The sequence below is a fragment of the Artemia sp. Qi Xiang Cuo genome, chromosome 12 (assembly GCF_049724085.1).
Source record: "Artemia sp. Qi Xiang Cuo chromosome 12, ASM4972408v1, whole genome shotgun sequence".
Lineage (NCBI taxonomy): Eukaryota > Metazoa > Arthropoda > Branchiopoda > Anostraca > Artemiidae > Artemia > Artemia sp. Qi Xiang Cuo.
The window spans coordinates 65,458,887-65,474,707 of NC_142805.1; the positions used below are offsets into that span (position 1 = coordinate 65,458,887).

Below are 15,821 nucleotides of genomic sequence, written 5' to 3' on the forward strand. Positions count from 1 at the left end.
TTAGTAGTAGTAGTATATATATATATATATATATATATATATATATATATATATATATATATATATATATATATATATATATATATATATATATATATATAAACACATATAATATAAAATATATCGAAGGAATTTCTTAGACGACATGGAAGGGGGAATTTCCCCCCTAATTTGCCGACTAATTTTTTCCTATTAGAGCCATCAGCAAATTTTCGATTGTTTTTTTTTGTCTCTTTTAGATTTTTTCCGAAGAGATTCATCGATAGCTGCATTGTGGATCCCCCCACCCCCTCTGCAGATGCATTCTAATTATAATGATTTTCCCCGGGGCTAATTTAACTCGGAATCAAACTAAATATTAAACCCTTTTTATTTTATATGACAACCCTGTCCCTTTGTTTGGATTCTTAGATCGGCCTCAGGTTTCCACTTTTTAAGTGATGGAACAAAACAGAAAAAGAGTTGCAAGATTTATTGTATTCTAGGCCAATAAATTTTGCCATGAAAATCTTCACGTATCCAAGTGTGACGCAAGACATTAAGCTGCTTATTTTGGGACTCAAGATCCATAAACTAAAAAGATATAGGATCTCAAAGTCTGAGTAGTATTCAAGTGATTGAAGTTGTAGATTGAGCAAGATATTCATAAAAACATTAATGATTAGATACATATATAGTCTTTCAAAAAGTATAAAAATTGTGTGCGTCGAGCTAGTTTTATATGAAAGCTCTTCGGAAAAGAAACAACGTATTCAGACCTGGTGCACGAAATTTTTGTTAACTCAAATACAGCGGTTTTCTATTGGTCAACTGCTTGAGCACGGAGATTGCTTTATCCATTCCTTTTAATCGTAGCTTATTCAACTTCAGTTATTATTTAGAAAGAACTCAGTTTGTACTATTTGAAAATAAAGAAATCATGTGGAAATGAGTATTGTTGACAGAAGCAACACATTAGTTTTTGGATCCTTGATTGTGGATAGCAAATCAGCAACTCCTTATACAGATGCTACTCGGGTATTTGTCTTTCTTAGTGCACAACTTTTATAGGCTAAATTCGTATCCTAATCCAGCATGCTTATTCACCAAATAGGGATTCATACAGTAATGCCTTTGGGCATGGGTGCCCATATGGGGGGGGGGGCTCCCGCCCCCCCCTGGCGGAATGATTCTACCTTAGTTTTATATTTTTGTTCTGAGATTTCTATTATATAGCATTAAAAGTACCAATTAGACGAGGTTTGCCCCCCCTGGAATTGAGCTTATGGGCGCCCATGCCTTTGGGGGGCGGGTAAGCCTACAATTCTAGAAAATATAAATTTTTGCTATTTTGAAAATTGGCTAAGTTAGGAAAATAAAACTTTCAGTAATAAATCCAAGTCTAAAAACATAGTCCAGGAAGGTATCGCCAAGCCATTATGTTAATCCTCTTCCGATTTCTAAAATTTCTTAAAAATTTCTTAAAAATTTGGAATTTTTACAAAACAACATTGTACATTAATTTTCACTTTTCAGTTTCTTTTTCTGGTAAAGTTCTACCAAATTATATTATTGACTTAGGAATAAAGTGAATACACCATTCGATGCCTATTTTTATGCTGATTATGAATATAATAATCATTTCTATCGGAAATGAATTTGAGCCCCCCCACCCTATATAGGCTATGCCCATTCCGGTTTAGGTTCGGTGGGGTGAGGTCTATATAGGGGGGGGGGGTTGAAATAAGTTTCCGATATAAATGATTATTATATTCGTTATCAGCATAAAAAAAGGCATCGAATGGTGTATTCACTTTATTTCTAACTCAATAATATGATTTGGTAGAACTTTACCCTTTTTCTCTGGTTCTGGCTTGAAAAAGCAATTCATGTTATTTAGTAAAATTTTAAACTAAATTATTGAGTCCTTAACAATCCTTCACCACCTTATCAATCTCTGGTTCCATATTTGCTTTCCGTCACCTATTCAGTGGCAAACTCATACATTTTTGGGTAAATTTTTACCAAATCATATTATTCAGTAACAACAACTAAAGTGAATACACCATTCGATGCCTTTTTTTATGCTGACTACGAATATAATAATCATTTTTGTCGGAAATGAATTTTAGCCCCCCCCTCCGTAACCTAACCCCACCCTCAAATATGCAAATATATATCCTGAATTGACGTATAGGGGGGGGGGTCTAAAATTCATTTCCGACAGAAATAATTATTATATTCGTAATCAGCATAAAAAAGGCATCGAATGGTATATTCACTTTATTTGTAAGTCAATATTATGATTTGTAAAAATTTACCAATTTTTGCAGGAGGTGTAAGTTTAAATAGAGGGTCTTTGTCGAAAAAGTGGCATCTCAGAAATGCAGGATTCTTAGAACTGCAGGGTGTAAGATGGCAAGGCCGTACCCAGAGGGCGGGTTAGGGGGGTTGGAACCCCTCTCGAAATGTTTTTTGACTCGTAAAAACGTAATAAAAATGATTATAAACAAACTTTGTATGCGTTTTTTGAGTTTTTTTTTGTGTAACACCCCCTCCCCCCGAAAAAAAATCTGAGTAGAACCCCTCTGAAAAAAATCCTGGGTACGGCCTTGTAAGATGGTGTGTGCCTCCAACTGCATCTCCGTGTTTTCAGTTTTGCTTCCATGCCTCCGAGATAAAATCATAATTTTTCAAACAATTAAGCTAGGAAAAAAGTGGAAACATCGACTTGATGCCTTTTTCTTATCCTTTCTCCAAATATAATAAATCGTATCTGAGGAAAATTCATTTTTGAACTCTTAGATGGGCTCAAAACAGCCCATAAGAATTAAATTTTTAAAAATGCCTTTCTTAAAAAAAAACTGTCTAGTGAGAAAAAATTCCAATTTGTATCTAATCCAGGATTGGTAATTATAATTGGAATATTCTTCCTAATTGTGTAACGTTATTTTGAAAACAAATTTGCAGGATTTTGATAAAATGAGCCTGATATTTCTTGAAAACGGTATTAGCATATAAGAAATTAAAAAGTAGGCTACATCATTGGAATCACGATTGTTGAAATCCTATACAGGAAACTTACACTCCCGCCTTAGACAACAAGGAAAATTACATTCAGCATTTTGTTCTGTTTTTTCTCCTTTTTTTTGTTGCTAGCAGGGTAATGAAACACTATAGGGTTGTTTAAAGCCTCATTTAAAAGCTAATTTTAATATATAATTAGTTTTGGTACTTCCCTATTATATGGGCACTTCGGCTATAGACAGTCGAATGAATGCAGTGATGGAGACTCGTAAAGCGGGTAATTGTTATTTAAATTGATCGAAGAGCGTGGTTTCTCATTGAATTTACAATATTTAAACTGTTGTTTTTTGGGGTTTGGGGGGAGAAAAAGGTACATAGGTTTGGTTAATTATTTAATTTATGCAATGCTTTACCCCCCCCCCCCTAATGTGCAAATATATACCCCAAATTTGTTTATAAACTATTATATATGCATCCTATTTTATTCCATTAGCATTAACCAAACTTGACTTAGTGCCCATATAATGGGAAAGTACCTCAGTTTTTAACTAATTTTTTACCTTTACATTATAGTTTGAAAACTATAGCCTAGATAAGATAATAAGTTAGCTTTTTTAGCCCTGTTAAGGTCCCAAAATGGAAATTTCCCAAAAAAAGATTATTATATTTGGAAAGCGCATGTTAATGCATCTAGTGATGATTTCACTTTCTTCCTAGCTAAACTACATGAAAAAGTGTAAATTTACCGCTTCCAACTCTGCTTACCAATGCTGAATTTATAGGTGCTAAATTTATCGTCTTATTCTTCTAATAGCAAATGTAGGCTATGACCGGCTGTTTCATCGAAATGTCTAGAGCCTTAGTTTATATTTTTGTTTCACTGTATAATAAAAGGACCTGTCCAGTGGCGGATCCAGGGGAGGGGCAAGGGGGGCGTGCGCCCCCCAACATAGTCTAAAGTAGTGTGATTTACTTAATTAGCGCAAGTTTGCTTTAATTAAACTTGTTCCTAACGCAGGTTTATCGGATCGACCTATTTTGCCCCCCCCCTAAAAAAAATCCTGGATCCACCACTGAACCTGTCCCTATTTGGAATTATTATTTATTTGCTCATACAAAAGGCAGTGTGGGCATGGAAAAAAAATACCAACGTCGTATATATGGGGATGACATATCAACTTTAGAATCAGTAACATTTCATTGACTATTTGAAGAACACGATGATAAATTATTACCTATAAATTTAGCATTATTTCATTTTTAATTAGAAGAACATTCAACGCAGTGTCACAGAATTCAAGAACAGTTAGTGAACTTCTTAAGTCAATAGACCGATAACTTGCTTTGGCCTACAATTTTGAAGAAAATTGTACCACCCTTATTCAACGCAGTAGCCTATCGCAAAACGGAAGAACAGTTAGTAACTTTATAAGTCAATGGACCGGTAACTTGCTTTGACCCTGAAGTGATTATTTTGTTTAGTATACATATAGTTTGTTTTAATTTTGATACGTTAGTATCAAAACTCTACTGATGATGACGATCGACTGTATCATTGAAATATTTAGAGCCTTGATTTATATTTTTGTTTCACTGTCTAATAAAAGGACCTGTCCCTATTTGGAACTCTTATTAATTTCGTCACGCAACAAATATTTTCTGAGGGTAATACGTTCCAAGAAAAATATACATATTTCCTCTTCCATGTTTGCTATTCTTTGCAAAAGACGTTTGATTTCAAAGACGTTGAAATCATTTATTTTATTTATTGGATTATAAATTGTGAGGTTCCTAATTTCTTTTTTTGGAATTTTATTTATTTATTTGTTTTGTTTTGTTCAACACAGGAGAAAGCCATAGCCTTGTTTCGCAGGAGTTTTTTCGATTTTTTACTATCTAAAATATTTAAGATAATTCATACTTCAAAACGTATGCCTCCAATAATTTGTCTGAAGAAGATTGGAGAGGGCAGGGGCTTAATTTGCCGTGGGAACAGAAAGAACTGCCCATAGGCCCCAGTCCCCCCCCCCCAGCTGAAATTTAGTTTCTTCGAAAATCTTGTCAGAATTAAGATAGGCTTACATAGTTCAAGCATCCACACAAACAAATCAGATTCATTTTATATATCTTGCCTTTATGGTACTATATGGCTCATATTTCACTATCATTTTCACTTGATTTGGGATAATAAACTCCAGTTGTTTAGGGTGAAGAGCGAGGTGTTAAGGAGGGAGCAACACCCCTCATGTACGTAATAATTTCTGTTCGTTTGAAGTTTATTTTTTTTTTTACTTAATATAAATACTAAGACCAGCAATATATGTTGAAGATGGTGCCAGAAAAAAAAATTATAAATGTAAATTATACTAAAGGCCATATTCAGGGGTCCATTTTTTTCTGATTCGCAAAAACGTAACAAGAGTGCATACAGACAAATCTTTGATACATTTTTGGAAGTTTCTTTTGGTACACCCCCCCCCTCACTTTTCGTATCCCCTCATTTTTTTTCTTGTTCTCTTGGCGGTCACAAAAGTGTCCTTTAAATTGACGAACTCCATTATTGTCTAACCATTATTCCGTTTGGGATGGAGTGTACAATATTGACAAGTTGTGTCTTAGTCTTAGTCCTTACAAAGGATGTCTTGAAATCACTGTATAAAGATAATTAGCGGTAAGTTCAGCGCAGATGATTTTTGGCTCTTCATTCTCGGTGCGAACAGACAGCTCTTCTCATTTGATCCGTCATCAGCAGTCAAATTACCCTGGAACATGTATTTTGGCAGAAACTTTCTGAAAATGCCTTTGAAACCAAGACGAGACTACGAAACCTACTTCTAATTCCTAAAAACATCGAATGATAACATTGCACTACTAATTACCCATTTTCATATATGTATTGGAATAAATTAATTTAAAATTAGTTTCTTTAAAATTTAGTGTTCCAACGTTAAAGGCAAGTTTCGCGTTCAAGAGAAATCTGACTTGTCTACCCGTGGAAAGATCTAATGTCGCTTATGTTTTTACGTTCTCCGGAGCACTCACACCTCGGTCCGGGTTTTTATAATGGGTGAGATAGGGGACGATCATACTGTCTAATATTTATATACTGTGCTTGAAAGTCACCATGCCTCAATGGCAAACAACGAATTTGTTATTTAGTATAACTTTCACTTCTTTATATCTATGAAGTATGGTTTTTTCGATTTCCAGAATTGATATAAACAGAGGATCAGACACAAATTAGGGAATTAGTTTCGAGGGACTTGTAGCACCCCTACAAGGGGTGCTTGTAGCACCCTTCCCTATCAGGTTTGTTTATACTTATAAAAGATTACGACATAACCATTTTTTTCTTTAATAAGATGATTTATTGTGAATCCTTCCATAGGGCTATCAAGAAAATTCCATTGCCTATAGTTCTCTGGGTAAAATTCTATTTTAGCTTCTTTAGACTATCTTGGAAAGGGGTGAGGTTAGGAAAATGAAACTTTCAGGGATGGGTTTACAGGCTAAAGTATGTCACAGGAAGGTATTTTTAATTACCTACCTCCACTCCTTCTCCCTCTAGAGGGTCCTGAAATTTGCCTATATGACAGGTCTATACCTATAGAAATTTTGACAAAACAATATATTACCTTAATTTTCAGTTATCAGTTTCTTTTTCTCTGGTTTTAGTTCTTAAAATGCAATTCCTGTTACTTGAATAGGATTTTAAGCCATATCAATGTTTTTTTTTCAAAATTTAGTTCTCTGAATTTGGGAAGAGGGGGGTTTAATTTGTTGTTGAGATGTGTAACATGTATGTAGCCTCAAGGCCGTATCCAGGGGGGGGGGGGTTTACCCGGTTTGAACCCCCCACCCCTCCCCCCCCCCCGAAATTTTTGACCGACTCGAAAATAAGTCGAAAATTAGTAAAACCTAGGTAAAAATCAGTGAAATTAGTAAAACTACCCCCCAAAAAAGTCAAAAATTAGTAAAACCCCCCCTGAACAAAAATCCTGGATACGGCCCTGTGTAGCCTACATGTTTGTGCATCTGGTCCTATATCTGGCTACGTTGCTGTGCTTCTAATATTGCCTGCAAACCTCTTGTTTATCCAAGGCAAGCTAATGCGTATCTCCTAAGTCAGACACGTGCGTAGAATTTTTTCGTTCGGGGATGGGGGTCCAATAACAACGAAAATCATTTCATAATTTGCTATAAAGGGCCCAAAATTGGGAAGACTTAGACCTCCCCCCCTGTGTACTTCCCTGCACAAAGCAGCCCGTTTTATAGGTTCCGCTCTAAAAGATGATGATAACCGAGGAGTATCCCAAGTCTTTTTTTTTAAATATCAGGATGTAATCGTTGGTGAGTTGGATATCTATGAATTTGTCAACTTTAAATTCGGATTTTACTCATATCATATTTGCCAAAATATGCTTCTAATAGCATAATCGGTTGTTCCATTTCGCAATCTCATCATTCATTACAAAGTTGCTAGGCGAGTTTATTTTGCCAATCTAAACGGTTGAGTCTCCCACTTTAATAACACTTTTATGGCTGGTAGAGTTTTTCATATAATTCAATGCAACTCACGGGTTACTTAATGAATAAATGAGATCTTTCAAAAGGCTTTACGGAACATTAATCACTGCGAAAGAAAGATTAGTTTATGTCATAATCCCTACCATTCACAGTGCCAAAAATTCTATTAACTTTTTTTCTCATGTTGAACCTTTGCTAATGACATTGGAACCACTCTATGGTTAAATTTTGCATAGAAATAAAGATTATGGATATGTACATTTTAGTTGTTATTATTTATTGGTACTCCTGTGATATTCAGAACACGCTCGAGAAGTTTACTGAATGTAGAATCTGTGAAAACCAGTTTCATAGCCACAAAAACAAATAAGGGGTGACAGAATGCATTGAACCTGTACAATTTGGGCTATATATTTTCACAATCGCGGGGGGGGGGGGGTAAGGTTAGGTTAGGTTACTTTACCCCCACATCCCTTAATGCGCAAATATGTAGCCCAAACTATATTATTAAATAAACTAAAGTGTTATATTTTCACCATATTTTGGTATATTTCGTTAGGATTAAACTAACTTCACTTCTCGAGTGTGTTCTGAATAATACGGGAGTACAATTTTACTTGTTATACAATATATAATATATATACATATTGTAGAAACTGAGGCATTTATTCCTGGCATCTTTCCTCCAATCTTGCGGTATCCCTCATATACGGTTCTGTCCTCCCCTCTTTTTCAAGTAGGCTAGTTCGGCCGTTTTTGGAAATTCCAAGAAGCCATAACCTTAATTTAATCCTAAGCCTAATCACTAGACCTTCGTACTTAATCTATTTCTGGAATCAGTAAAGGTATTTGTTTCCAAAAAGATTTACATTTTTCAAATTGCTTATTGTTTGCTGAATCACAAAGTCTTTCAAATTGGTGTTCCATGCGTCAATGTTTTGTTTGTTTAATAATTTGAATATGAAAACAGATTTGGAAAAAAACATGTAGATAAAAATTGGAAAAAAACTGTAGTTTTGCTGAATCACAAAATCCTTCATGTTCTTGTTCTGTGCGTCAATGTTTTATTGGTTGGCAATTTGAATATCAAAACAGATTTAGAAAAAAAATGTGTGGAAAAAGTCTTGCGCATATTCATTGTCAAACTGGTTTTTATCAGTTAATTGTAATAATTTTTTTTTCTTCTTTGCCAGTCCTTGATCCTTTGGCTTGGATACAGTTTTTTTTTTAACAGGGATTTCCAGAAATTCCCCAGAAACATCACTGTATTTTAAATACATGGAAGAAGGCTATTCTTCAAAAATACAATCTCGTGGGCTAGGCCTAATAAGATTTTTGGCTTATTTTGTATCGTAGTTGGATTATAAGACATTTACCAAAATAAACTGTCTATCACAAGCCCAAATGGGCCAAGTTTTGGAGCAAAAAAAACAACAACAAAAACAACAAAACAACAACAACAAAAGAAAGCAGGCCAATCAATTAAGGGGGAAGGGAAGACAATTTGACGTCGAAAAGGGGTGCTACCATTTCGACTAACCGTCACAAGCAGTAAACGTCATAACATTTAACCGTCAGAACCACTAACCGTCATAACCAAGATAAAAAATTTATAAGTTTATATAACAGTAAGAAGTATATAATAGTTTAGAAACAAATTTCGGCTGTATATTAGCACATCAGGGGGGGGGGGGTACAGCATAGAATACATTAAAATGTGTAACCTACCCTAGGTACCTTTCCTCCTTAACCCCAAAAAACTAAAGTTTTAAAATTTTAGATGTTATGACGGTTAGTAGTTCTGACGGTTTTTGTGTCGATGTTTTGACTGATTTTGTCGATGTCCTGACGTTAGGGGTCATGACGGTTAGATTTTAATGACGCCTTCCCCGTCGAAACAAAATGATATAAAGCAAAAGTTCATATAAAATTGGCCAGAGACAACGCCATTTTTCCTAGTATAAGTAAGCGGGTATAAAGCTCCTGCAAAGCTCCTAAAGTAAATGGGACTAAGTTCCTCTTTCTCTTTAGTTTTTCTGCTATTGTTCTCTCACAAAAATTATGTATGTAATTTTCTCAAAAATTCTCTCTGAGGTCCGTTACTCCCTATACTGTACCGATAAATAAAATTAGACCTGTTAAAAAATTTGAAAACTCGGTCTGATCAGCTGCTCGGTCCTCGATGCCGGCAGCGAGTGAGTCTTCTTCGGATAAATAGCTATATACCGTGTTTTACTTTACGCCACTCAATTTGTAAATATAAACTCATGTTTGAAATTTGTGACTTCTAAACTCTTTTGTACCAGCTTAGGCGGAAATCAAGCATAATTTATTCTTATCCTCTTTTGAAACTTGGTTTTACAATAGTAACCTTGTAATCAGCAATCTCAGAAACCTATTAGTTAAAATTTCAGTGGTCATATAATTTTTCTAGTAATGTTGGCTATTTTTCGTTTCGTTCTAGGACGATCATACTTCAAATTTAGCCTCATAAACCTCAATATTCAAAAATAAGATTTTATCGTAAATTAACAATTATTTATAATTTAGACTAGTGTGGAGTTGTTGGGCTTGTAGTTGTGCTTTTGGGAGTCGTTTTGAATGGGGGTTACGTGGATGAACTCTGTTCTGATTGATCAACCTTTTCTCTACCAGTTTTTAGGTCATCATCCACTAAATTTTTATCAGGTGGATGCAGAATTAATGTTTAGGGGGAGTACACAAATGAAACTTATGCTTTCTATCAGTATTTTTTCGCCCCTGAACTCCTGTAATTAGTATTAGCGTAAATTCATAAAAATTTAGGGACGGGAAAATGCATTTTCAAAATCTAAGAGGGGGGGATTGTCTTTTTTTCGATTTTTTGTACGGAAATGACAAAAAAGGCATGTTACTTCAAATACCCCCTCCCCCAAAAAATAATCAAAATATAGGGCGGGGTAAAATACACACCCCTCCCTCAAAAAATAAAATATAGGATGTCCCCTGCCTCTCCCCAGTTGACACCACTGTTAATAATTTTTGTGCCCTAAAACGACGCCCATGGGTCCACCCTTATGCCATTACATCAGTAACAGCAATTGTTTTGAAATTCTACTCGTGTACGAAATTAATGCTGATCTTATGGTAGCGATTCTAGGCTGGTAAAGACGAAGAAAAATGACTAAAATTAAGAAAGTCAAAACCCCAACCACATATGATTTCTTTAAAAATTAGCCCTTTAAGCAAAATCATGAATTCAGCTAATTCAAGTTTATGCGTTTAAAAACTTGGTTATGTTAACGATTTTGTTCTTGGGAACGATTTCATTGCTAGATCGTTAAAATTTATTAAATTGCATGCCAAAATATAGTACTTGAGTGAAAAGACAAACTAGCCTAATTCGTTTCAGGAAAAATGAACATTGCAGAGATAATAAACATCGAGTCATAAACTTTAGGTGTCAAATATTACTGGACTGCAACCACAAACAACATTCGAACTTCCAAAAAGTAAATTACGTCTTTAAAATAACCATAAAATTACACCTGGTAACAAACATTATATGCTTGAGTCGTATAGGTGAAAGCTATACCGCCATCCCTGCACGTAAGCCAGTTTTGTGTTTTTGGGAAAGGGTGGATCATCATTATCATTGTTTTTACGGGCGGATTTGCAAAACAGTTGATCTCAGGCCATGAGGGTTAATTGTCGCTACACCCAAATAGTTACAGGACTTTTGATGTCTCCTCGGGCATGGTAATTTGAGATAGGGCTTGCCTTTTTTTGAAGTGCCTTCCTTGGTAGTGTCAAGGTGTTCATCATTGTTTTCCCCCATCCTTTGTACCCCATCTGCCAGCTTCAGACCAACTTGGACAGGCAACACTGGAATGGAGGCACCCAGCAGTTGCCAACCATCTGCCGTAAGCGGCACTTGATCCTCAGAAGAGGTAATAACAAGAAAAATTCTTTCTCTCAAGTGGGATTACTCCTCAAGGGACCGTTCGGTGCGCCATGGTGAGCACTTCAGACGGTCTTGGGTCAGTAAGTACCCCCGCGTATGATTTTGGAAGCCATTGCTGGCTTCAATCTTTTCAATCTCGGTGGGGTAATACGCAAAATACCCTTCCTCGTGGTCAGACGCTGGCCAGTGGCTGATCGGTGATTTAAATTAGTACTAACAGTGGCACCACGAGAAGGCTGTCACTGCTATCCCCTATTGGTAGAAATACTTGGGTACTTATCTGTTAAGCCGCCTATGCTAAGTTCTTCATCCATTGACGCACTGTAGAACCCCTTTCTTCGTTAGTTTCTTTCAGCTTAGCGTGAGACAAGACAAAGAGAAGTGATAGAACAGATGGGAAATATATAATTTGGGCTATATATTTGCACTTTAGGGGGAGTGGGGGTAAAGTATTTGGACAGTGTGAAGTTAGAAGACAGTTCTTACTTCATTATATGTAGAATAAATGTACCTAACATATTTTGCATGCAGACCCGCTATGGAAATATATAGCCCAAATTTGTTTGTAAAGAATTATATTTGCATTATATTTTGTGATATTTCATTAGGATTAGTCAGAGAAACGGGTTCTACTTAGATGAAGAACTTAACATTGGCGTTATAACAGATAAGTAGAAATACTTGTTCAAAGCAGCAAAAACAAACGGAAGCTATGGGAAACGTTGGAGAAATCACAAGATTCACGAAATTCAGAAGGGGATTCAGTGGGTGGGGTGGTTAGATTATTATCCTGTGTACGTGCCATCAGCCATCCAAAGTAGCACCCAGAAAAAGCACCCAGAAAAAGTACAGGGACTACTTGCATAAATAAAATGTGTCTTACTGTTGTTTTGAGAAATCGTAGCTCAATTTATTTTAAAAAAATGGAAAAGCTACCAACATTTTTTGCGTAAACTTTAGTCTACGAATTATTTTGAAATTGTTTAGATTAATTAGTTTAGGTCCATTTTTATACAATTAATAAAATATGTATGTAGTATCAACTTCACCAAATGAATCTGCCAAAGAAAAGAGCCAAATAAATATATTTGGCTTTTTGGTGCCGGCAAAATAAAAATAAAATCAGGTAAATTTGAGTAAGACCATTTCTTGCATATTCTGATGCTTCACTCCCAATTTAATTGATTGATGCTTAACATTGCCGTTAGAGTAGTTTCTATAAATAAGGACTAATTAAAAAAGAAAAACACAAATTATTTTGCCATCTTTAGCAGTATTTTATTTATTTTTTTAAAGTAAATTTGAAATAAGCTGGTGAAATACGTTGAAACTGAAACTGAATTGGGCCTAAACTTATTTTTTATGCTCTAAGACATCAGCAAACATAGCCTATCCCAATGTTCATGAAAACTGTAATTGATAATACTGGCTACTCGACTTTTGAAGCTTATATTTTGATATTTTTTTAATTTTTTTTTTATTTTTTTTTTTACAATTTGGAGCGACTGATGCCTAACCATGGGTGTCAACCTCTGTACACATATAATTGTTTCAATGTATTACTGTTAAATCAATTCCTTGGAAAATTACCCCTCATCCTTGCAAAACTTCCTGGTAGTGGCGGTTCCGGGGGAGGGGTGAGGGGGGCGCGCGCCCACCATAACGTAGTCTAAAGTAGTGTAATTTACTTAATTAGAGGAAAATTGCGTTACTTAAACTTGCTCCTGACGTAAGTTTATCGGATCAACCTATTTTGAATTCCCCTCCCCCTAAAAAATCCTGGATCCGGCCCTGCTTCCTGGTGGCCCTAAAAAAGGCCCCTTGGCGTTTAAATCTACTCTACCGTCTCAATTGACGGTATTTCAAAAATTCTGGGCGGATTTCTTTCGATTCGTATGTTTACCCTTCCAATTTATTAACTTCAGACTGCAAGGCCTCAAAAACTAACTTTGCGAACTTGGTTACTATACCTTGATTTGCTGGTTAGTCTCCTTTTTTGCGTGTAAAAATTTGTTATGACATCAGCGCTAAATATTTAGACTTCGTGGGAATATTTCCCTAGCTGCTTGACCAGTTTCAATCGTTCCATTTTGAGCATTGATGTGTAAGATACGATTTATTTCAATAAATGGCTAGGTACTTGAGTATTGAACGTAATCTTATATATAACGCAATGAAACCAGTCGCGAAAAATCCGCTAAAGACGGGTTAATTCAAGAGACCGCTATAGAGTCATGCAATGCAACGCGTGGTTTTCATTGCGTTTACGATGTTTAAACTGTTGTTTTCTGTGGTTTAAAGGGGAGAAAAGGTACCTAGTTTGGGATAGGTTACGTATTTAATATATGGTTTGCTTAACCCCCCCCCCTCACCCCCTAATGTGCAAATATATAGCCCAAATTTGTTTCTAAGCTACTATATATTCATCTTATTTTATTTTATTTCATTATCATTAACCAAACTTGAATTCTTTAGCAGTATATAAAAGAGTACGTTCAATACTCAAGTACCAATGGCTATCATGAGCCCAGTTAGGCCAAATTCACAAATCGAAGTAAACAGAAATTAAAATAAAAACAGAATAACATCCAAAGAGGTCTAAAACAATCAAAGAGATAAAACTGACAAAGGCATTCCATATCTTTAGGGGGAGGAGCAAAGGGCTTTGGGAACCTAGTTGGGAACGCATCAAATTGTACAATCTTCCTAATTTTTATTTGTAATTTTTCTTGTGCCTATAATTTATGTTTGTCTCCATACTTATAATTCTAATGATAAATAATGAGCTAAGAAAATATCGAGAAAATATAACTTGTTGATATTGTGAAATGTCCATTTTTCTGCCGACGGTTATCCCGCCATAAATAGTCTACATGTTTCCGCACATGGTTTGTGGAGAATGTCAGTGTTTTCCCCGTGGTTCTCATCATAGATCAGTAAAAACGGAAGTATGGAAGTTACTAGGTATCTCCTCAAAATTTTCTCCATCACATTCGTTGACTTAATCAATTCTGCCTCAGACTTGTTTTTTCATCTCTTAGAATTTCAAGAGAGAATTTCCTAGAATTTCTTTAGAATTTGCATACCTTTTTTCATCCACCCTTCCTTCTTTTTTTTGAATCAACCTCCTCATTTCTCATTTCAGTTTTACCAACATCAATAAATCCCATACCTGTACTTATGTACCACCTACACATGCATGCAGATTAATTTCAAAAGGTTCCTTACGTGTTATAGCGACCACACTTTGTTCTTGATCTGTAATGAAACCGGTTTTCTGTGTCCACTCGGAGATAATCAGCTTAGCGTTCACTCACGAGCGAAATAAACGGTATCTATGCAGGTATATTTCAATTAAATATTTAATATATAGAGGTGATTAGGTTAGATATTTAATATAATGCATTCTGGGCGGCCTTATTTCCATAATTTTGTTACTAAAGTATTATATTTTCATCGTATTTTGGTATATTTCATTATGATTAACCTAATTTGACTTCTTTGGTGTGGTCGCTATAGTACGTAAGTACCTTAAAATCTTGACCTCAAATTTGATTTAAGGATTGACCTCAAATCCTTAAATTTGAGCCTTTATTACTATACAGATTTATTTTGGGGCATTCTATAACCAGTTACCATTATCAAGCATCTGTCCAGCTATTCTGCAGGGTGCACTTCTGTCGTACGACACCCCTTCTCTCGTACGACTCCCCTTCTGTGTTGGATTGGTGGCAGTGGAATTAAAAAAACAGCAACAAATTTTAGCCCCCAAATCACTCTGTTTTTCTTGAAGTCCCTTTTCTTTAATTTTCCTGCAAATACACTAAATACACCCAAATGGCATAGTCGCGATTTTAATACAAAGCAACTAATTAAATGGATTAAAGGTTTAGGATCTTTCGTTATGTTGAGTTGGACTTTATAGTGTCACATCTTATTAATTCTTATTAATTTATAGATGGTCTGATGCATTGGAAAAGTAGCCTTTTAAGCAAAAACATATGGTCTTTCTATACTTTAATGTGCTTTCCCAAAAAGTCTCCCAGGGTGGTATGGACGGATTTCAAGATCACACGTTCTTTCTATGCCATGTATGGCGTTACATTTTGAATATATGTTTTTGTATAAATATATTTAAGACAGTGGACTGTCTCACCCTTTGGAAATACCCCAGACCATTCCTAAGGGGGAGGGATAAGAACGTACTTACGAGCTTATTTCCGTGGAGGGTAGCAGTTAGTGAAGGAAAGTTCAATAAAAAGCTAGAAACATGCAAATTACATAAACATATATAAAAGATTATGGGGGTCCGGGGTTATCAAACCGTAATATTGGGAGTAAAGGT

The 15,821-nt window shown here is 35.4% G+C and overlaps 1 protein-coding gene across 1 annotated transcript in view; it reads left to right on the plus strand.

Moving 5' to 3' along the window:
- Positions 1 to 881: 881 nt before the first annotated feature.
- Positions 882 to 15,821, plus strand: part of LOC148946412 (uncharacterized) — a 34,746-nt gene continuing 19,806 nt past the window's right edge. Inside the window, exon 1 of the mRNA XM_089097994.1 lies at positions 882 to 1,017. Within this exon, the coding sequence (XP_088954120.1) occupies positions 928 to 1,017 (90 nt within the window). The 5' untranslated portion in view covers positions 882 to 927. The remainder of the gene's footprint in view (positions 1,018 to 15,821) is intronic.